Here is a 22,618-nt window from a genome sequence, read left to right on the forward strand (position 1 = left end):
GAAGGGAACGCGTTTCCATTTATTACTATTTATTAATCTCCATTTTCATGAGGAGACACCGCTTTCTGATTTCACAAAACACTGCGCGCACTGCATTTCCATTTGTTTGTGATTTTTGCTCTGGGTGTGTCCGGGGTAACTCTATCCGATCATCAAATCCTCACACCTGAATTTCTGAAGATTCTCTTTCCAGTCTCAGCAAATGTGATCTCTCGTAACTCTCGTCCTTCCGTATCAGTCCGTTAGAGTCCTCCCTTTCGTCTAGCTTCTTTTTTTTTTCATTTTGTTCGTCTTTATAGGCTCTTTGCAGGGCTGAATCTGTCTTTACAAAATAATACACATCACCGTTTAACCTCACTCAAATAACCCGTAACGAACGTAAGGTAGGCAACGGCTCGACAAACGCGACAACTTTGGTTGCACCACACCGCCGTGTGTGATTCGAGACAAGTACACTTTTTTACTTTAGATTTTTTGAGTAATGTTTTTTACGCTTACTACGCTACTTTTCTAATGTAAAACTCACTCGCATTTGCAAAAGGCACCACAACACTTTCTCTTACTGCTAATAAGGAGAAGTAAAAAGCTCTTAAAAGGGAGAAGTTTGGGGGGTAAAAATGCATTTGCGTTCCACGCACATCCTGTTAATCCTGCCCTTGCGATCGTACTGTACTACACAAGCATTAGATCGGTGACAGGGTACGCCGCTGGCTCTCCGTAAGCTCGGGATGCCAAAAATCCACTATCAACACCAACCGTGTTTCCGTCCCATTGTGCCACACCTCGTGCTCGAAGCTATCGTCGAATATTAACCACTTGCCATTCTCCCAGGAGCTAAAAGGGGAATACAACATCCCATTACTATTAAGAAACAACTACGCAATGATCAACTTACCGTGTTTCTTCGGCCACCCGTATGTAGGTCCCCGGTGGCACACGCAACCCAAGATGCGCCCGCACCCGACAGTTCGTTGGTCCGCAGTGGGGCCACACGTGCGTCCCGGGATGCATCACGCTAAACTTCACCTGCCCGCGCTTGCATGTCCGGGCAGCGGGGAAGTACTGCTCCACCAGCCGGCACGTGTACGGTGCACGGGCGCAGTTTCGCTCCACGCGGGCCCCTCGAGAGAACAGCTCCAGCTGCTTCCAGTCACCCCGGTCGCGCAGATTTTCCGACTCGTTCACAAACACACCGGCACCGGTGAGCAGCTTCAGGCCTTCGTCGCGCACTTCCCGCCACTTGGCGCGGATCAGCTCCAGCTCGGTAGCGTGCGTCGTTTGCTCCTCCGTCCAGTAGGGCCGGGCCGCCAGCCCGTCCACATTGTACAGCGAGCGCTGGTACACCGAGCGGAAGAGCTTCTTCTGCACACCTTTCCGATAGACGGCGAGCGCTTCACTGTTGCGCCCGAGCCGCTGGAGCGCATCGCCGAGCTGGAAGTAGAACCGGCCGTCCTGCGTACCGGGATGGCCCGTATCGATGCCCTCCTGCAGGTACTGGGCCGCCAGTTCCATGTTTTGGTCGAGCGTTTTCAGCACAAAACCGTAGTGTACCAGCGCAAAGCCATTGTCGATCCAGCGGAGAAGCGTCTCGTGCAGTACGGCTTTAGCTTCGGCAAGTCTGCAAATGGAAAGCATATTTACTATTAATTTCAACACACACCAAACCCCCAATCAAACGAACCTGTTCAAGTAAAGGTAGCTTACGGCGAGCTGATTCCGATACAGCGGTTCGTTGTCGAATCGTCGAATCAGCACGTTATGCACCTCGATCGCTTGCGCGTGCTGGCCCTGGAAGCGCATACGATCGATGCACCGTTCGGCTACCGTTTTGAGCGTGCCGTCGTCGACCGACAGCTCGTGCTCGATCACCTTCCGGTAGGCGGCGATCGCTTCCGTCAGCATCGCGTTACTGCGCCGCTGCTCTGCCAGTGCATCCAACGATCGCGCTCGGCCGATTAGCGCATCGATCGAGTTGGGCGTTCGGAGCAATATACGATCGAAAGCGGCCAGCGCTTCCTGGGGCTTGTTCTTAGCCGAAGTAAGTGGCCAATAGAAGTGGTGGTGTTTTGGGTGGTCGAGTAAAAGAGTCCATTTTGTTGGTGTTGTGTGCAGCGTTGATTATTATTAATCCAGGATGTTAACGTGGAGCCGAGGCGTTAATGTTGCAGCATACAAATTCACACAATTACACACGCACGCACACACACACACAAAAACGGGAGAGCCATCCGCAAAAGCATATGTTGTGTTAGAGCAGGAAAAAGGGAAAGGTTTAAATGCGCGAGTAGAGTTGTAGCAGCATTGGAAAACGTAGAAAAAGGAGAGAAGCGTTTAGGAAGCCATAGGAGAAAAAAACGAAATAAAAAAAAAGAAATAAAAGCAAATACATTAATCAATTAAAATAATAAACACAACGCAAACGCCACACTGTAACTTCGCATTCGCAGCACAAGGAATGGTTCTGCGAGATCGTTGCAGTCGGTGTGATTTTGTGTGCTTGCAAGCCGTGGTGTCGGCATGGGTACAAACGTTTCGGGTGGGTGTCCAAAACGGTACCACACAAAATCAACCCCCCATGAAAGAACGAACTCGAGATCATTCCCGTTGAATCTTGTGCGTGTGTTTGTAGAATGGGAAGGGATGGGCGCTGTTTTGTTAGAGCAACTTCTTCCAAATTATTGTATCGATCTCGTGTTCATCGAGACTCCTCGAGGCAATCTCGAGTGGAAGAGGTTCTAACTGTTTTACATCACAGATCAATACACACAGGCACACACACACACACACACACACACACACACACACAAACGTGCGCAAACTCTACACTATCTTGTATTTATTCACACTCTACAGTAAAGAGAGCACGCTAGCGTTAGTCTCGTTTGCTTTCCACAAACATTGTGTCAGTCAGTAGGTCGTAGGTCTTGTCAAGTGTGATTTTTAGTCCAGCAGTCTCATTGCGTCCTTGCTCCTAGTGATGTTTGAGAGAATATCTCGTACTAATCTTTGGCCATGCTGATTTAGAGTTGTGCTATCACAATAGGAAAAATTCAACGTTCATCTTCTGGTGTGCGCTACATTCTTGTTCAACAATTCCTGCTTGCTTCTAATTTCTGATTCTAAAAACTAATTCTGGGGATGTCTTACACGCACAACCAGCAGTCGTGCGCACTCCCGGTGCACTCAGGCAAAACTATTTTAAAGGTAGGGGGGGTTTGAAGAATTGGGTTGATTTTTCGGTTTTCCTCAAGCCCAGGGTTTACTCAAACCCAAACTCCTAAGTTTGGTGCAGAAAATAAAATTAATCATAACAAATTATACATTACAAATGCTTGAACGTAAGAAGAGTGACTGAAATGAGTTGTAGTACACACTAAAACTACACCATACATACCTCATCGAGTTGCTGCTCAGCCCGTCTCAGTTCTTCCTGGTAGGACCGATCAGCTTCTTCAGCCCTCGAGGGGATTTCTGTACGACAAACAGGCCGCGGGACAGAACACGTACGCGTAGTAGTTCAGCAGGGGTGGATAAACGGAAATAAGACAGAAATAATAGCACAAAATTAATTTTACCGGTCCATACTTTGCGGCGAAACGGTTCTTATTGAGGGGATATCTCTCCGAAAAAAACAGAGGGAAATCAAAATCAAGTGCTGTTTGCTTTTGCTTTTAACACCTGCCGAAGCACATTTTGTAGCGTAAAAACCCTGTCTGTGTGCTTTTTATTCTAGATACTACAGAATCACAACACAAATATAAAATGGCATCCTTAACTGTTTTGTCTGATGCGAGGTTTTGCAGATGACGGAAGATGGGGAAGGTGGAGCAATCGCGGGATGAATGGAAAGCAGCGCTACTACTACGGATGAGTGTACGGAATGGGCGGGCAGCAGCAGCATGAAGAATGAAAATGTGCAAATTGTGGCATACTACTGAACACTACTCAACACGCCAGAGCTGTGATGAAACCTATCGATGTGAGCCACGTGAGCGAGCGAGCGAGCGATCGAGCGAAAACACACACACACACACAACACGCGGTGCACTCTTTGTTCTCTCTTTTCTCTCTGGCATCAACATGGCACGAGAGAGTCGAGGAGGGCGATGATGTTACGGCCACTAATACGCATAAATACTTGTCCAGCCGGCAGCGGTCGCCTCGTCCTCCTCGTCATTGCCCTCGGTCGGTGTGGCCGCCGGCGAAGCTGCACTACCGGTCGCCGGCAGCTTGCCATACTTCTCCTCCAACCGTCGCATCAGATCGGTGTCGTCGACATCGGACGCCTCCTCCTCGTCGTCCCCACCCGGCGGAATGTTGTCGTCAGTCAGCGGTTCCTCCTCCTCGTCCGAACCGTACTGATTGAGCAGAACCGAGTCGATGTCGTCGATCAGCTCTTCCTCCTCCTCGTACGCGAGTTCCTCCTCGTCCTGCTCCTCCGCGTACTCGCTGTACTGTTCCGCGTACTCGTTCGGTTCCAGCTCCTCCTCTTCGCTGGTGTCCGGCACGAACAGGTTCTCCTTGCTGCCATTGTCACCGGCGGGCGAGGAGCGCTCCAGCTCAAACTCCGCCGGCTCGTCCAGCTCGAACTCGGGCTGTTGCACGGGCAACAGAAACTCAACGTGCCTTTCCCTTGCAGCTCGCTGGCCCGTTGGCGACGGTGTTCGCGCGCGACCTGGTGACGTTCCCGCGGGAGGGACAACAAGCTTTGGGAGGTGGTGTTCGTGAACGCGCTCAACCGGTGGTGAGGGGATTTCCGCAAGCAGTGCCGTCAGGACGGTCTTTGCCTCACCCTTCGCACTTACATTTTCGGCTCGTTCCACTGGTGCCGCCCCGGTTTGCTGCTGCTCCGTCCCGTCGGGCGGTATTACGATCGGGTCCTTGTGCAGCCCGTAGATGAGTTTGTTAAACGCTCCCTTTGGTGGTTTGCTGCGCGCAAGCAGGGAATCTTTTGCCGTTTTCTTGGACGAATGTCGTTCGTTTGTGGGCGGTGGTGGCTGAACGGGCAAGGCCGCTTCCTGGTGGCTTTGCAACGGAACAGCTTCGGGTTCGGCTGGTGCTCGGTACATGGAGCTAAAATCCTCGAACGTGATCGGTACAAAGGCTCCTATTTCTTGCTCCTGCTTGATGAGCAACTGCTCTTCCGCGTCCTCTTCGGGTTCCGCCTCTTCTTCGGCCTCTTCCAATTCATCCAGCTCGTACTCGTAGTCATCGCCAGAGTAACGTTCAGCATCGTCGTTATCGTCGAATATGATCACTACAGCAAGAAGGAGAAGAAAGCAGCAATCAGTGAAATGCTTTTCATTCGTGCTAATTGCCAAAACACACTCACCATTGCCTTCGATCACTTCCTCCTGTTGTTCCGATAACAGTTGTTCCGTTGGACCTGCATAAACAAAATCGTCCAGTACCGTTTTGGTAGCGGTCATTTGCACGTTCGGTGCATTCTTTTGCTCGGCGACACTATCGTTTGCCGGTACGGCACCGTCGGAACGTACATGATCTACCTTCGGGTTGGATTTATCGTCGCTTTGATTGGTTGGTTTTTCTTAGATGATGAAAACATTACGCATTATTGGCCATATTTTATCACACTCACAATTTGGCATTCACAGCACACACACACGATACATTACAAACCGCTGCATTCTGTCGTCATGCAATGCAATCAGCCTCGTGTTAAATGTTGCCGTGCTTCATAAGCCTTTCACTGGTTTGAATGGTTACACAGTTGCTTCAAAACTTCAAGTAAAAGCTTACAGGTATAGTAGAAATGTGAGAAACGATTTATCGAGCTCGAAAGTGCAAATTATTAGCGTTAAGAGACAGAAGATCATCTCATCAGTCGATAGGATTGAACCAATTTTAAGAAACAATAACCTTTGAGCAACCACAATAAGTAACGGAGTTAAACAAAAAAACTAAAAAAAGAAGTAAAACAGGCAAGGCATGTGTTAGAAACCGCCATGCACAAACAATAAAGTGGCACAATTATTGATACAAAACGTGTAAGAAACACAAAGAAAGAGTAAAGCTAGTAAGTCAATTTGAAAGAAAAAACAAAAAACAAAATACAACATACTAAACGAAATAATAAAACTCAAAAATGATACAAACATTTTCAATGGTTTAAACGAATTAAGAAGCTACACAACATAAATCGTAACAACAACAAAACACTAACACGGAAATTGTACAACGAATACAATAGGAAAACAGGACAACTCACTCGTAGGGGCACGTGGACTAGTTAAGAGAAGATGGGCAGCACCGAGCAGTGCGACACCGACAAAGATCTTTACGGTAACTGAAAGTGTAGCCCAACAGGAGTTGTTCTTAGTTTAGTTGCTTCAGATGAACAAAAATGTGTTTTCTTTTTTTTATACAAAATCTACCACCACTACTACATGTATAAAGTTATGCTTGATCATTTTGCTACACAGCATGGATTTAGCCAGCCTACTTGCTCGATTATAAGCAATAAGTTGCACTTTCTCATCGAATCGTTCAACAGGTGATGATGATGATCATGATTGGTGGAATTGAAGTGGAATCAAGAGCGAGAAATGCGAAATAGCGCGTATATCATAAATTTTGTGTGATTCTGTAGTATCTGCGTACCGTACGCGCTTCAGTTCGATCCGTTTTTATTGTTTGTCCCCCATCGTCACTTACGTGAAGTTTCCTCTTCCGGCTCGGCAGCGGCTCTGCGTTCTTCTTCCGCTGCTGCACGTCGCTGCTGCTCTGCACGGAGCTTCTCCAGATATTCCTCTTCTCCTCCGTCGTTGTCCACGAGCTCGTTGAATGCAGCATCATCATCATCCACATCATCGTCGTCATCGTCGTTTGCTAGCTGAGATCCACGGGTAACTTCCAGAATTTCTTCTTCATCACCGTCATCGTTCGCGTCCTATGAGTTAAGAAATGATTTAATTGATTGTCGAAAGGATTTTACCACACGCGAGCAAACAAACTTAAGCAAAACCACACTTCATTCCAATCTCATGCGCTATTCATCCCCACCTCATTCGCCTGTGCCGCGATCGTGTCCGGAACATCGACAACCTCCTCAACCTTCGGTACGTCTAACGACTCCGCTAGTTTGTTATAGTTTCGAACTAACTCGTCCATTTGATCTTTGAGCGTGTCGCCCGTAACTACTCCTTCGGTTGACGGGACAGTTGTCGTTACAGGCACCTGATTTCGTTCCGGTTCAGGGACAGATGTTTGCACTGTGTCTTCGTTGATCGTTGGAGCGTTTTGGTTAGAATTATCATTCAAAGCATTAGATCGCTTCTGAAAGCGGTATAAGCAGCGCAAGAAACAAACGAAGCAAAATAAAAAATAAGAAAAAAGAGCAAACATTCAAATATCAACAAACAGACAAAACAATCAAACAATTAATACTACTGTTTTTAAAACAAAAAAATACAAAACATATAGTTTTGCAAAACTCACAACTTCATCGAATGGAGTATCATCCTGATCGTCATCATCATCCTCATTTGCTGCTTCATTCTGATTGTCGTCATCGTCGTCAGCATTTCCAGCGGGTTCTGAGGAATAGAAGAAAACTGAAGTTAATTATTTGCTATCCTGGATTTGATCTTTCACTTAAAACACACACAAACCATATAAAAAAGCATGGAAATCAAAAGCACTAGATCGACATTACCTTCTTCGCTATCTACATTCTTATTATCATCTTCTTCATTCTCATCATCGTTGTCCTGTTCCGCGGCAGCATTTTTATTATCATTATTATCTTCATCATTATCATCATCATTTTCATCATTGTCATCTTCCAATTCTGTCTTACTATTTGTCAAAACTAAAGAGTGAAAGAACATATGACTTCAGTAAAATTACTCTACTCAAAAAAAGCTGATAAGTGAAAAAGTTTTATATAAAAAAAAACCAAAAAAAAAAACAGCTAGTTTGAAACTTGAAACTAGTTTAAAAAACTTTTCCCTTCAAAGCTGAACGAAAAATGACCAAATTCTAGCTTGAAACAAAATGTTAGCGATTGTGTAATACTGCGAAAAAGACCATTCTGGGTCTTGAAAAGCGATAAAAGCAAACAAATATGATTATGACAGGAAGCACGTGACATCACACTTCAAATTCATTCGATTGTCTTTTGGATCGATTTTAGAATTTTGAAAAATTAACCAATTATTCCTCAAATTACCGTTTTCAGTCTCATCTTCCGCCTCAGTTTTGTCATTTTGATCGTCATCGTCGTCGTCATCCTGGTCCTGGTCGTTATCATCATCATTATCCTGTCCAACAACTGTTTCCTCATTCTTCTTATCATCATCATCATCATCATTATCATCATCATCAACAGCATTGGTTTGATCGTTGGCACCTAGAGCGTGCCAGGAGCTGAGACATAATTACAAACGACCTACAACAGGTTACCAGACCGTTTCTGTAACTTACCGGCATCATCGTCCTCGTCATCATCATCCTGCCCATCGTCATCTCCATCATCATCATCATCAGCAGCAGCCGCTTGTTGTTGTTCGGCTGCTTCCTGCTGAGTGTAGATCTCCTCTACCTCATCGTCATCCAGCTTCGATGCCGGTCCTTCATCCTCATCATCATCCTGCACCTCCGTACCGTCCTCATCATCGTCGTGATCTTCCTCCTCTGCGTACGGTGCACCATCATCATGATCATCATCATCTCCGTCCTGATCGTGTCCATCATCGTCACCACCATCGTGATCTTCCACTGCGTGATGCGCATCACCCTCATCGTCGTGATCGTCCAGCGAGTTGATGGCGGCCAGCACTTCATCGTGGTGATGATCGTCCTGCCGGTTTTCGTCCACCCAACCGTTGAAGAACTCCGAGTACCGAGATTCCGACAGTGGCGTGTCCTCGTTCGAGACGCCCTGATTTTCCATAATGATCAGCCCAATCAGTGCACCGAGACCGGCCAGCAGGATGAAGAACACGACCTTCGCACACCAGTGGCCGCCAGTGCCGTGGTCGCTCTGGATGTGCATCTGCACATCGCCCGGTTCCTTCGCGGCCTGGGCAGCGCCGGCCGACGGTTGCTTCGGTGCATGGACCGTCGTTTCCTTCACCGTATCTTCATCATCTGAAACGTAGACAAAGCGCAAAAGGCAAAACACCATTATTAGAACCTTCTTAGTGTTGGTGTTGGCTCGTTTCCCGATTTCAAGCATCGCATGGCATGTGACGTGGCACACGTCAGCAAACACGCGGCATTCTCACTTTCTATACACCACTTGCCCACTTTCCGCTTCCCGCTTCTGCTTTAACGACTTTTGCTGAACGATATTTTTACATCACGCGCCACCCTAGAGCGGGAGGGAGATGGCGCCACGTAAGCGAACTACCGGCAATAGACCCCAACCGAAACAAAAGCAACCAAAATATAAAAAAGCCGGCTTAGTGCTAACGGCAAACAGAGCAGGTGGAACGTCGCTAGTGTGGAAGGAAAAACATCAGACGATGTGCCGTCAAAAAAGGGAAATGGAAAGAAAACACGGCACACACAGAATTTCCCCGCTTAACGGACGACGGACTACGATTAATGCGGGCATGTACTTTTGCGTCCTCCGCGTACCAGGGCGCGTCGGGCGTGGAACCAGTAGTGGCGCACTTGACGGTGGTTTGTATCTGCGCGCCTTCAGCTTAATCCCTCGACCGCCTGACCTGGGTCATTGTTTACCGACCTCGTTGTTGGGGCATTCTTTTTGCAATGTTTTGCAAATGGAAATTTTTAAATGCGCAATCCACGTCAAGGAGTCATTTATTAATGGGGTAAACATGGCGCGGCTAGTTTTAAATTGCGTTTCATGTGTTTCATACGCAGTCCGATGGAAAAGGGTCATTTTTCCGCGATAAAACCAATTTCTTGATGATTTGTTTAAGATTCTTATTAGAAGCACGTGATTAAAATGTTATAAAACTCATAATTGACCAAATATAAACGATCCTCAATTGATCTTTTCTAAATGTGTCTTTAATTCTACACTATAATCATAGCTCCGTAGCCATGGGTTTCAAATCAATCACCATGCTTTAATCAAGTAGCCATCCTCAGTGATCCACAATGCCCTTTTTTGCCTTATTTACCCCCTTCAAAATGCGACTAAACCCTCCGCAAGAAAGCGCACGGCGTATGGAAATATATTACGACATTCTTGCCACTTTCGTCGCTGCTAGAATGGAGGAAAACCGACCTGCCGAAAAAAAAGGGACCGAACACCAGCAGCACGGCAAGACCAGACCAGAGAAACGGTAAGTTCAACGCCAAGAGCGCCGCGAGCTATTTAAAGATTTTTCAGACAAGCTAATAATGTTCTAATTTAAAAGCGACCTCAAGGGAAGACCGCCGAGACGGGACCAAGCGAACCTCCGCTACGGTCAAAAACGGTCCTAAATAGCGGCCGCTACGCCAGAACGCCGTTCCATCCGATAAGAGAGCTTGGCGCTTCGGGCGGGCAGGGCCAGCGAATGTGTCCGCAGATGCTGTGCCTGCGGTCAGCAATTGGTGTAGCAAGGCTCCCGGTCGTTATCTCACGCCGGTTCCTTGTGCTGTTGATGGCCACACTTACCTTTCTTCCTCTTCTTATCCTTCCGCTTCTTGGCCTGCGTGTCACCAGACATCTTGTCGGCTTCCTCTCTCTTACTAATGGGATCCCGCCGGGTCGATTCTTATCGCACCACTTTATCACATAAACGCACACTCACACTCTCACTCTCACTTTCGTATCAGCTGCCGGATGCTGTGGAAATGCAGATGCACACGGTGTTAAAAGTAAGAAAAATCACAGTGTGGGTTAATGAGAAGAGATCTCGCACTACTAATTCTCGACCCCGCTTAACTCCGCTGCTTTGCGCGGTAACACTTCCTGCTCAGCACACACACACGCGCACACGCATGCACAAACACACCCAGCGACTGTGTGTGTTGTGTGCAGTGCCAACTGCGATAGTAAGCGGGCAAACAGAGACGGGGTTCGAGATATGGACGTGGAAGGAAAATATCTTTGGAAAGGCAGCGCGCGCGGTGCCCGACGACGACCGCGACGACCACGACGTCGATGTGTTCTAATTTAAGATCGGGCGCCCGCGCATTCCTCCTTACGCCTCCTCCCGCGACCACCGGAGTGACGATCGCCCGGTCGACCGGTCCTTGCCGTTTACCGGATGCTCTCCTACCAACCTGCTGACGATCGGGGGCCAACCTATAACCGTACCGCACTCGCTTACCGTCCGTTCGCTACTGATGCTGCGGCAGTTTCGATTTCAAAATCTTGTCTCCCGATCGGGGTTGTTTGCTGGCGCGGCCCCCAGCAGGCTGAGGACGGCGATGCGCACGCATCCGCGGAAAAGTGTGCGCGTGCGAGAGAGCGAGAGAGGATGCTTTTATTTGTGTGGCCGACGGTCAGCAGCAGCTTTCGGGGGTGTCATTTGTGAGCTTAAAATGCGAGAAAGATATCTAGTTGATGAGGTGAATCGGTCCGGTCAGCGAACCATTGTAGATGATAAGACATCTAAGACCATCCTCACACATACCAACTTGTTTGATTGGAAAACAATGAAATCTGCTACAACACTTGCACTTTCTTCATAGTTCACCCTTTTTACACTGCTATTTTTCAATAGTTTTTGCATAAAATCGCCTCCGTTCCGTGCTTGTTTTATTTACCGGACGTTTAAAAAAATCAAAACAAAACCTTCCGTTTACATTTGCGTTTGACAGGTCCTACAGTGCGTGCTAAACTGTGCGCAACATTCCACACGCCATGATATGCAACCAAAACAAAGAGCGATTATATTTTTGATTGTTTTCATTAAAAACAAAAGTATTTTGTGCAATGAGCTTGAGCCGATGATCACTTTTCATTCACAATGCAACCATTAACGCAGAGAGATTGAAATTTCGCTTCGTAGTTTGTGCTAAAACGGGCTTTGCTATAAAATTCGTACCACTCTTTTTAGCACATTTTGTTTACTGTTCTAAAATGATGCAAAAAATGATTAATTTGCTGCTTTTACTATTTTCAGATCTTCCAACGTTTCATAACAAATTTTAAACGTAAATCACATACAATTTTCATAAAAATCCACCCCACCTTGGGGTAAATTTTGTTCCCAAGCGCACACTTTGTGTGCTTTTCCCGAAACGTCAAACCGCGAGCAGCAAACCGTGCGCATGTGTGCGTGCACTGTGTTTATCCGAACGTGCGGGCGCTGACTGTGTGTGTGCGAGCTGTTTTGGTCGTTTCTCCTGTGGCACTGTGTGGTTCGGAGGAAGAAAATACTTGATTGTATCGATTCGTGAAATTCATTAATGTGTCTTGCCAATATAACCCAGCGTCGCGTTTTGTTATGTGTTTACTTTGAGGCCCGTCCCGGACGGTAGTGTGTGCGGGCCCCGTACGGTGCAAACGAGCGAAAAAGGTGCCCGTGCCCCCGTGCTAATGGCTGCCAGACTGAGCTGTCCGTGTGCGAACCACACAGCAACCTTTATGCGCTGCCAGTCGCATTAACGGTGGAGGAGAATATGCAAACGCCACGCAAAACAAAGCCCTCGGTTGGTTTGATACAGTGAAACAAGTAGGCATTTGAGGTGTGCATCGAATCTAAATCAGGCAGATTGGATGCGCTTGGTAGGGCCTGCGGCAGACTGTACATTCTCGATTCTTCCCTGACACAAAGTAGTAGTGCCAGTGTGTAGAGAGTTAGTAAAAAGCATACCCAGAAAACATTGCCCGCACGCGAGGGGCTGTAAACGGGGGTCCAGCGTCTAGCAGTTAGCCTGCCACCATGGAGGAAGTGCCCGTGGATGACTGTCCACCCACACCGGAAATTCTTCCACTCTCCGTCACACCGCCCCGTCCGGAGGTGGTGTACAGCTCGTCGTCGGAGGAGGCCGAAGAAACGGCGGACGGTCGCCGCTCACCGCCGCCCAAGTGTGCGATCTGTCTCGGGAAGTGTCGCCAGCCAGCATTTGCCAACTCGTGCAAGCATCAGTTCTGCTTCCGCTGCCTGCTGGAGTGGAGCAAGGTCCGTACTGCGTCGTAGAGCCACCGAGTGAGCCATTTTTCATCCGCCCATTTCCCATTCCCATTAGGTCAAGCCAGAATGTCCACTGTGCAAGCAGCGATTCCTGTCGATCGTGTACTACAAATCGATCGACTGCTTCGAGCAGCACACCATCCCGGTGCCGACCGCGACCGAGGCCCGGGCACGCAACCGGGAAACGTACCACGAACTGAACCTGTTCCTGTCCAACTCGCCGCGGTTCGCCGCTTACAGCATACCGTCGAACATGACGCTGCGCCTGCAGTCGAACAACGACCGGCTGCAGGAGCTGCTGCTGCACCAGTCGAGCGAGGTGGACCGATTCATAAGCGAGTACGGCAACCAGCCGATCCCGAGCCGGCAGGATCAGCTCCGGTGGCGACAGTTCGTCTACTCGAACCGACTGTACGCGTGTCCGATGCCGGATCTGAACGGACGCTTTCGGGACACGTCGGCCGCATTTTATAGGTAAGCTGGCGCTGTTCCTGATCGACCGAAGTGGCTAACCACCTACTCTCCATTTTTGCTTCAACAATTTTAGAGAAAATCCGGCACAGATGCATCGCGTTCTTTCCTACATGCACAGGGATCTGCTGGTGCTCGGGGTAAACATAGCGGTGCACGCACCGAACATGAACGTGCTGGAAGATCTGCTACAAACGCACGACATTGATTCCCGCGAGTTCCTGCTGCGCATCCTGCGCCACATGCCGCTGGAAACGGGCGAACATTTCCAGCACGAGTGTACCAACTTTGCCCGCTCGCCGTACGATATGATCGGGTACGATCGGTGCGTCCAGTACAATCCGCGCTACTACCAGCCGCGCCGTGTGCGCAGCGGCGAGGTCATCATCTCATCGTCGGAAGAGGACAACGATGACATCGTGTATCTGCCCGAACCGTCCGCCAGCACATCGTCGACGAACGAGACGTCCAACGGTGCGGCTGCAGCAGGGGAAGGAGCTGCTGGTAACGGTGCGAACGGTGGCAGCAGCAGTTCCGGCACCGCGAGCACCAACCAGCGGACAGGACGAACGGCTGATGTGCACATTGAGTTTCGCTCGCTGGTCGATAGCGCCGGGAATGAGGAGCTTCATCCCGTCGTCGTATCCGCTTCCCAGCCACAACAGCAGCAGCAGCAGCAGCAGCAGGGAGTGAATGTGCTTCCACGTGTGCCCCTAACCTCTACCGCGGCCTCGAGCGCCGTGCCGACGGAAAACATCCTTCTCTCGTCGAGCGATTCGGACGACTGCCAGTTCGTGTTGGCACAGAAGCCGCCCCATCTGCGCACACCCGACCACGTGGTCGATCTGGAATCGGCCAGCGATAGTGATGTGGTGTTCGTGGCAGAAGAACCGCTGGCCGACGCCGGCCCAACCGCGCGTGGCACGCGCCAGCAGCTGGTAAACCTGATGAAGAAAGAGACGGCCGCCAACCAGGACTACAACAATGGCGCATCGACCAGCTCGGGGTATTGTGGGGGCGGTGGTGCAGGAGGAGCTTGCGGTGGTGGTGGTAATGGGGGAACCGGAGGCAGCAGTGGCAGTGTGGCGAGTGGTAGCGCCGCACTACGCACAAAGTATTACGCGCGGCCACGGTTGACGCGCTACTCGGGCGGCATTGGGGTGAAGAGTATCTACGAGGCGAGCGATTCGGACGATAGCGACTGTGACTCGCTGTTTAATTTGCCGCCGGGCAGGCGTGCGATTTCCGGGAAGGGTAGCGAAACGGACTCGAACGATGATCCGGACTACGGGCAGCGGAAAAGGAGACGACCGAACAAAAAGAACACACAGCCCAAGGCGGCGAAGCGTGTGTCGAGGAAGCGGCGTAATAGGAGTAGCAGCAGCAGCAGCAGCAGCAGTAGCAGTAGCAGCAGCGACAGTAGTAGTAGCAGCAGTAGTAGCAGCAGTAGCCACGATCGCAGCAGAAGCCTCAGCAGCAGTAGCGACAGCAGCAGCGAGGAAGAAAGCAATGGAAGAACGAGCGGTTTGGGCAACACGGGCACTAGCAGCAACACCAGCAGCAGCAGTGCCAGCAGAAGCAGCAGCTCGTCCAGTAGCTACGCGTGCGGTAGCAACTGTGCCACTGCGTATCGCAAGAACGTGATCGTCGAGATCGAATGTGGACGGCAGCTGCGGCGAAACACCAACCAGCAGCAGGCACACGCCGCCTACATAACACGGCTAAAGTCGACGCAGACCGATTCGAAGGGCCGTTCGAAGAAGAAGCGCAGCCGAAAAGCGACCGAGAAGGAATCGAAACGCGCCGCCAAGGAAAAGAACGTCGCGACGACGACCTCTGCCAAAGCGAAACCGTGTCGTAGCAAGGCGAAAAAGAAGTCATCGACAGCGTTGGAGAGCGTTGGTGCGAAAGGCGCGGGCACAAAGTCGAAAACGAAATCGAAATCATCCAAATCGCGCAGCGCATCGGCACGCAGCGGCGGCAGAAGCAAAAAACGTACCAAACCGGCGTCCGAGAACGAGCAGACACGCTCGACGCCGCTGCTGGAGGAAGGCGCATCAACCGGGGCGCACTACGTCATCGCATCCAGGCCGTCGGTATCGCCCACCATCGACGTGACGACGGTCGATGGGGCGGAGTGTAGGGAGCGCAAGCTCAAAAGTGTCATCATAAAACGATGCCACTACACTAAATCATCGTCGGGCGGCCGGACGAACGATGCGATGGTGGTAGACGAGGAGCCAGCGTCCGGTTCGGGTGTCTCAGGACCGGGTGGCGAGGAAGCACCAACCAGCTCGCGGTTGACGGTTGGGGAAGAAACGAACGCGGACGTGAAACAGGAAGAGCCGCTGAAGTGTGAACCAACCGAGGACAACGATATACAGCTGTCCTCTTCCAGCGGCTCGTCGACCGACTCGGAACCGGAGGTCCCGGTATCGAGCGGATGGAACAGTTCCCGATTTTCCTCCGTTATCGCCGTGCCAGCACCAACGTGCTCGTCAAGCGTGTCGTTCAATCCGACGCTCACGTCCATGTCCGTGCATCCGCAGCAGCACTGGCCCCTGCAAGACCCGGGCCAGCAGTACATGCAGGCGCAACTACAACTGCCAACCGCCGACAACGATCAACACCATCAACCCCCGTGCAGCCTGCTCGAGGTGGACGAAAGCAACACCGGCGCATCGGAATCGATCTTCGAGCCGACGTTAAGCTGGGCGGAAAGCGATACCAACCACCACCAACACCAGCAGCAGCAGCAGCAGCACCGTGCGCTCCTGCTGCCCGAGGATCGTGCCCTTTCGTCGGCGGCCGCCTCCCCCTTCTCGTCGATATCATTCCCACCGTCCACGACGTCCGTTTCGCCGTCACCATCGCTGTCCTCGCAATCGCTCGCGCTGCCAGCTTCGGTCGCCTCGCCGCTCCAGCTGATCGAAAGCATGGGCACGATGGACAGCGATTCGCCGCTGCCCTCCTCCGTCCTCGGGCTCGATGCGATCGACGGAACGATGGACGAAATCATGGCAACGGAGGAAGTAGTTAGCAGTGGCGGTGGCGTCATCGATGGGGTCGATGCGGCAATCGCGCAACCACCGATCGCTGTCGAAGTATTGGAGGGGGTCGGTGTGCAGGATCCCGTGTCGGTCGCACCGTGCGTGCTCGAAGCGCCGGCGCCACCACCAGCAGCAGCAGCCGATGGAGGAAGTGCCGGTGTGCAGCTGCAGCTGTGAGATTTACTGCGCGTTATCGATTTTATCGATTGGTTGTAACTCAGGACGAAGCAAAGCATCTTCAAACGGTACGAGGTAAGTGTTGGTAGTTGATTGCCGTTTTGAAACAAAGGTGTAAAATACTAAACATGCCATCTCTTTGCTTGTTTGTTTGTAGGTCTCCACGCGTACGCTGTTGTTACGTTCAAAGACGGATACAATGAGAAGTTGTTTCTAGCAGGCGGCGGTTACCGTTTTATGAAACACATGAATGAACGGAGAGAAAACGACGGCTCAGTACCAAAATGTTCGTTGCTAGGGTCACTTGCTAGGGTATAGGCACTAAAAGTATAAAACTCAAAGTCGTTATCACTAAAAGAATAGTGACATCGGTTGCCCCAAAAGTGTGCGCTTGTTGTTCCAGCGTGCTCTAGCCTGTCTAGGTGTACACCATCGGGCAATGGATGTGTAAAAGGAAGCGGCAGACCCTTTCTTTAAAGCGACACAGTTTTGCTAAAGCACACAGCGTGTAGGGATTGTAGATGGTAAGGTATAGAGACGAGCACACAAGCTATAGGGCTTCGACACATCTACCCACTACACTCACCGAAACTGCCCAAGCGGGTCGTGCATAATCCGTAAGTTTGTAAAGTGTAAGCAATCTGTAATTGTTTCGTGTATATACGTTAAGGTAGCAAAAGTGAACTCCCCATCGTGTGTTCGGTTTACTCTAGCGCGCGGCATGCCGAGTCTTAGCTCTTTAAGTGAAGTTTTTCAGTCCAAATCGACATGTCTAGCTCATGTTGGTTTTGGTGCATTGTGCAAGAGAGAGAGAGGGAGGGAGAGAGTTAGTGGGAGGTTTAAACGGCAGAAAAGAAACGCAAGCGGTTTAGCAGCGCTCAGGAGCATTTTTACTAGAGCAGGAGATTTGAACTTTGGGACTCGCTCGAAATGAAAACTGTATTACGAATGGTGCGTGCGTGTGCTTGTGTGTGTGTATGCCGTGACAGTGTGCAAGGTTTCGCGCGACCTTTTGGCTGACATTTGTAAAGTACTATTTTCCAATTCCAAACAAACAAACAAAAAAATACAATGGCCGTTTCTATTTCAACGATAATAAAACAGATGATAATGAAATAATCAAAGTTTACTTCTTTCCAGGTACACACCGTCCACGAGTTCTAGAACATTTTACCGACCTTTACTGGAAGAAGAGATCGAGTAGGATCTAAAGCACTGAAGAGAAATGATCGAAGAATTCAAAGACTGGAGATTTTAGCTTTGGAAATGAGTGAAGAATGTGTAAGAGGGATGAAATCTGCTCTGAAGACATGAAGAAAGACTGAATGGATGCCTCAAAATTCCGTTTATCCTTCCCTGACTTAGTACAAAGTCCAAGAAACTTTACCCTGAATTGAACGTGACCTTCAGTTGCAGTCGGGCAGATGCAGTAAGTCAAGCACACTGTAATTATTCTAACGATCTGTGAAGATCGGAAGAGGTTTAAATTTCATCCGATAGAAAGGATTGTCCAGTTTTTTTTTGACAAAGAGTTCAAAACGGCCCTAAAACTGCTGAAAACCTAGTGTACAACACTGCAGACCTTCATTTAAGTGTGCTACGATAGGATCTTTTTGCTATTAGAGCATCTCAGGTCTCAGGACTATCTACTTTCTGACCGTTGCCCTAATTGGTGGACCGATTTAAGTTAGATGAGCTAAAATTTTGGAAAGCCTGTATAAGGCGCAATATGTTCGGCAGTGGTATGACGCACATGTGAACTAGCGCGTTTAAATTGCAACCCTCCAAATCGGGAGTATCATGCATGCAATTACTGTCAGCTGTTGCGAATTGTGCATCATTAGAATCCACCTGCCCCCTCCCTGTAAAAACCTGACCAAATACCACTCCCGGCAACATCAGACTAACCGCAAACCGCGGAGCGGGAGCTACCCAGCTTTACACCGCCATAAAGGTCATGACCTCTCATAGCTGTAAACCCCCCTTCCCTTTTAAGCCACACATGTGTTGCGAAATCTGGCCAGCAAACGTAATCATCCTGCTCACCGTTCATCATGCCCCCGTTCAAATGCCCGTGGTTCGACCTTCAACTTGAGAGACTAGATGATATTGTGGGTGGTTTTGGAAAGCATAACTCCCGTTGAAACGGAACAAATCTTCTTCATCGATGGATAAGGGTCGGATCACACCGGCGCACCTACCCAGGTTCCCATTGTGGAGGTGGTGGTGCCCATGGGAATGATAATTAGGCGCCGCGCTGGCGCTTTCCAGTTCCTCCCATGACGCGGATGCATCTGTTTAGCGCTTTTCGCACTACAGAAGAGAAAGAGAGAGAGAGAGAGTGAGAGAGGGAAAACAGTTCCCGCAACGTAGAAGGAAGCTTCTTAGCGCACCCCGGTTTTTTTTTGTTCTCCTCCCCATGCACACTTCACATAAATTATCAATCCCTCTTCCGGTTCGCGGTGCGGCGGGAGTAGTTATCTCTTGAGTGTGTGTTTGTGTGTATGTGCTTCATTATTGCCATTGTTTTCCCGATGGCAATTTATGTTTGGGAGCATATGTGGGCTGCAAAAAAAAAATAAAACAAAACAAAAAAAAGCTGAGAGTTTCAGTCGCGTGCGTGTGTGACGATGGCTCACGTGACGCCCCGGTGGAATGAACTTTCCGTTAGATTCGTGTGAGAAGAGGTTATGACACGTTTGCTGAGAACCTCCTTCCATAACAGCAGCTTCCCACTTCTGTCGGGCGGCTGTTGTTTGCCACCCGATTTCCGATTCATTGCCCACTTGGATTGCAATCGCCGGTGAGCGCATGAAAAATGTCTCACGAACCGACTGGTTGACAGTTGGCACAGCGGCAGCAGCAGCAGCAGCAGCACTAGCTACCATTTGGGAGTGTTTGGTAGAGCTTTTGAAGGAAGCGTTTAAACAGGAAGCGAACGGTATCAATCAAATCGAACGGACGCCTTCGCACCTCCGCAAGTGGTGTGCGAAAATCGTGACAATGTTTCGTTTTTTCTTTCCACCACCACCACCTATGCCATCGTCCTACGAGCATGCGGTTGCTGTGTCGGATCACTCCGGACGCCCTTTCGTGCCGGCTTCAAACGGGCGCGAAGAAAGCGCTCGCGCCGCCGAGAGTTTAGAGCTTCCTTATGCACACACCCTCTAACCCTGGAAGCAAGCCCAATGCTAACGGGCCAACGCCGAACTAGGCGTTGCATAAAAATCAATTTTTATTAGTACTGCCAGCACACGACGGAGACGACGACGACGACGACAAAGGTTATTGTCACGTTGTTTCCCCGCTTCCCCGTCGGACACCAAGTGTCGCACGGAAGTGTCGTGAATATGATTCGTGTTTTAGGTGGGAGGAGAGAGAGAGAGAGAGAGAGGGAGGAGATTTAATCGCGATGTTTGGGGCACGATTTGCTGTCATAGATATTGCACACGAGATCGAAATGAATGGGATACGGAGCGGGCGAGCTTTTTTTGCTTTATCGGTTTATTTATTTAGCATCTCTTTATGAGGCTGTCATAGTGTTGGGGGATTGAATTTTAGGACGACATTGCAGTGTTTTTTTTTGCGCCAAGTGTTTGTTAATCGGTAGAGCATTTTCTGCTTGGTAGGGATGTCCGTGAGTCATAAGCTACTATAAGCTAAGTCATAAGCTATAATAGGTAACAAGTTTTGAGATGAAAAATTATGCAATATGTTAACTTTACCATACAAAAAGGTTGATACGAACAGTGATAATTGCAAACTTTCAAATTCGCATATGACTTAATCTTTTTTTCTGTTTTTTTTTTTTCGAAGAGATAATCAATTTAGACTGAACAACAGTGTATGAAAACCCTGTTCGTAACAACATCACGTTTCTCGGCTATTTTTATCCCCATAATAGCTCCATACTAATTAATTCTTATCTATGCCGAGGAAACTAAAAAATGCATTAGATGCGGGTCAAAAGTCAGTCATCTTCATCCATCAAGTTGAATATCTTTAAACGTAAATCTACTCAGTACTCACTACATTAACGATAGTCAGGCATCTGCACACGAAAATCCGGTAGGACGTGCTCAAACTACGATCCTGAGATGCACCATGTTGGTAGGATATAGACTTGGGTTTTATAATTGATCTCTCGCCCAACCTCCATCATTCGTCGTAGCTCTTAGGCCTTTCTGGTTGTTTGTAGTGTTTGGAGTTTAGCCGTCTACCCAAGGCTAGATTATTAGCAGTAAAGAATGGAGAGTCTGAGCTATTCTTCTAAATCCTAGGTTCGCGTATCAGCGAAGTATCAGCTAAACCAACGTCGCATAATGACTAATGCAGAATTGATAATATTCGTTCACATCTATAAGATGATCAGAGTATTATTAAAGGGAGATCCGTTTCTGGTCATCTCTCTTAAATTCCGGCCGGTCTCCTAGTACAGTCGTCAACAACATGCCCCCATACGTAAAACTGACTATCCTGCAATCGGTAATCAATAAGACACTGAAATCCTACTCCACTAGTGGTACAGGCAGGCTTTCGCCGACCTCGGTGGTTGTGTCATAGAAGCAGAAGAAATTCTAGACGCAGAAATTTCCTCTGTGCCATTGCTAGGAGTAGTTTATCATCTCCATTTAATGTTTGTAAAATGGGAGGCTGAAACATCTGGCTCTGCAACGGAATAGTACTTGGATGAGATGAAATAGTTAGTATTAAAAGTGTGATATTAAGATTAGTATCAGATTTTACATCGTGGTTGATACTACTGTTGATGTTGTGTATAATAAGGATCTAAAAGAAGGCTTTTTGTATTAAACTGCATCAGATGTTAGCTTCATGAAGCCAACTTTTGCTGTGTCTCTTATCCATAATTCACAGCTTTCAAAACAATAGAGAAAATAGAAAATAGATCGTGACTTTTCCGTTTTGTTTTGAGATTTATTGTTGGATGAACTATGACTTCAAAAAGTACAGCAAATCTTTATTAATAATTTAGATTCATTAGAGATAACAGGCTGTTAATACATTCAATTACCCTTTACAGTAAAGGATGTTTATTTATAATTGAATTAGGTAGTTGAAGCATAATCTGCACAGCCTAAACACAAAACTCAAAATCTTTCACTCAATTTATCTTAATCTCTCTAACATTTCCGTTCACCTCTAATCCTCTATGTCTGAGCATCAACCCATCCAAGGGAAAGGTTTGTCGTCCCCATTCCAGGCTCCATTGCAATAAATATCTTCCCGCCTCCACGGTGTGTGTGCAGCCTGGGAGGGAGTTTTTGCTGTTTTTCCTTTTATTATACCACATCCATCAGAATTTACTACTATACCGATGCCATGCCTCCCCCTTTCCCAACCCGTTGGTTGGCTATTGTTCGCCAGGACATTGCATAACCGAAACCCACGAGCCCCTGTGTACTGCACGCGCTGTGCTTAATCGTTCGTCATTCATCCAGCGGGCCCACAAAGCGGGCTGGATGCAACAAAAAGGGAATAGAAACGAAGAAAAGCTTTCCGTCACTCCTCACCCGGGGTGGATATTGCAGCATATTTTTGCAAGAAGATTTGCAAAATTACCATTTCGTGGAAAGGAGAGTGGCAGAGGAATCGGTTTTAATCGTAGAAAGGGCATCCAGAACGGGGGACTAACACCAGAAGCTCCAATCTGGGTGGGCTAACTATGTGGAGCTTAACGGCACCGTGGTCGTGAACGGGGCAACGCTGAGGCATGGTGAAATGCCGCATCTTCATCAGCCGTTCAGCCGATCATCCACTACTGTGGGAGATATCTTCATCCCAATTGCGGCAATAATTCGACATTTATCGCTTAACGCGCACGCGCCTGTTGCG

General features: G+C 48.7%; 2 protein-coding genes across 12 annotated transcripts; one reads left to right on the forward strand and one right to left on the reverse strand.

Annotated features, from left to right (window-relative positions):
• Positions 1-12: 12 nt before the first annotated feature.
• LOC120895874 lies at positions 13-11,704 on the reverse strand. Of its 11 annotated transcripts, none has more exons than XM_040299574.1 (15): positions 11,562-11,704; positions 10,598-10,768; positions 8,446-9,111; positions 8,192-8,371; positions 7,676-7,831; positions 7,459-7,556; positions 7,024-7,296; positions 6,676-6,910; positions 6,230-6,307; positions 5,333-5,548; positions 4,139-5,257; positions 3,395-3,471; positions 1,682-2,028; positions 896-1,618; positions 13-834 (listed from the first exon to the last, which is right to left on the reverse strand). In XM_040299574.1, the coding sequence occupies exons 2-15, from the start codon at positions 10,647-10,649 to the stop codon at positions 684-686; spliced, it is 4,371 nt and encodes a 1,456-aa protein (XP_040155508.1). In that variant the 5' UTR covers positions 10,650-10,768; positions 11,562-11,704; the 3' UTR covers positions 13-683. The 11 variants fall into 11 exon arrangements, with proteins under 11 accessions (XP_040155508.1, XP_040155511.1, XP_040155507.1 ...); XM_040299577.1 differs by lacking the exon at positions 11,562-11,704 and adding an exon at positions 11,256-11,443; XM_040299573.1 differs by lacking the exon at positions 11,562-11,704 and adding an exon at positions 11,209-11,327.
• LOC120895876 (E3 ubiquitin-protein ligase Topors-like) lies at positions 10,111-17,884 on the forward strand. The gene is made up of 5 exons (XM_040299584.1): positions 10,111-10,280; positions 12,054-13,055; positions 13,123-13,541; positions 13,615-16,840; positions 16,923-17,884. Exons 2-4 carry the CDS (start codon positions 12,816-12,818, stop codon positions 16,763-16,765), a joined length of 3,810 nt encoding a protein of 1,269 aa, XP_040155518.1. The 5' UTR covers positions 10,111-10,280; positions 12,054-12,815; the 3' UTR covers positions 16,766-16,840; positions 16,923-17,884.
• The last annotated feature ends 4,734 nt before the right edge of the window (positions 17,885-22,618 follow it).

The sequence above is a fragment of the Anopheles arabiensis genome, chromosome 2 (assembly GCF_016920715.1).
Source record: "Anopheles arabiensis isolate DONGOLA chromosome 2, AaraD3, whole genome shotgun sequence".
Lineage (NCBI taxonomy): Eukaryota > Metazoa > Arthropoda > Insecta > Diptera > Culicidae > Anopheles > Anopheles arabiensis.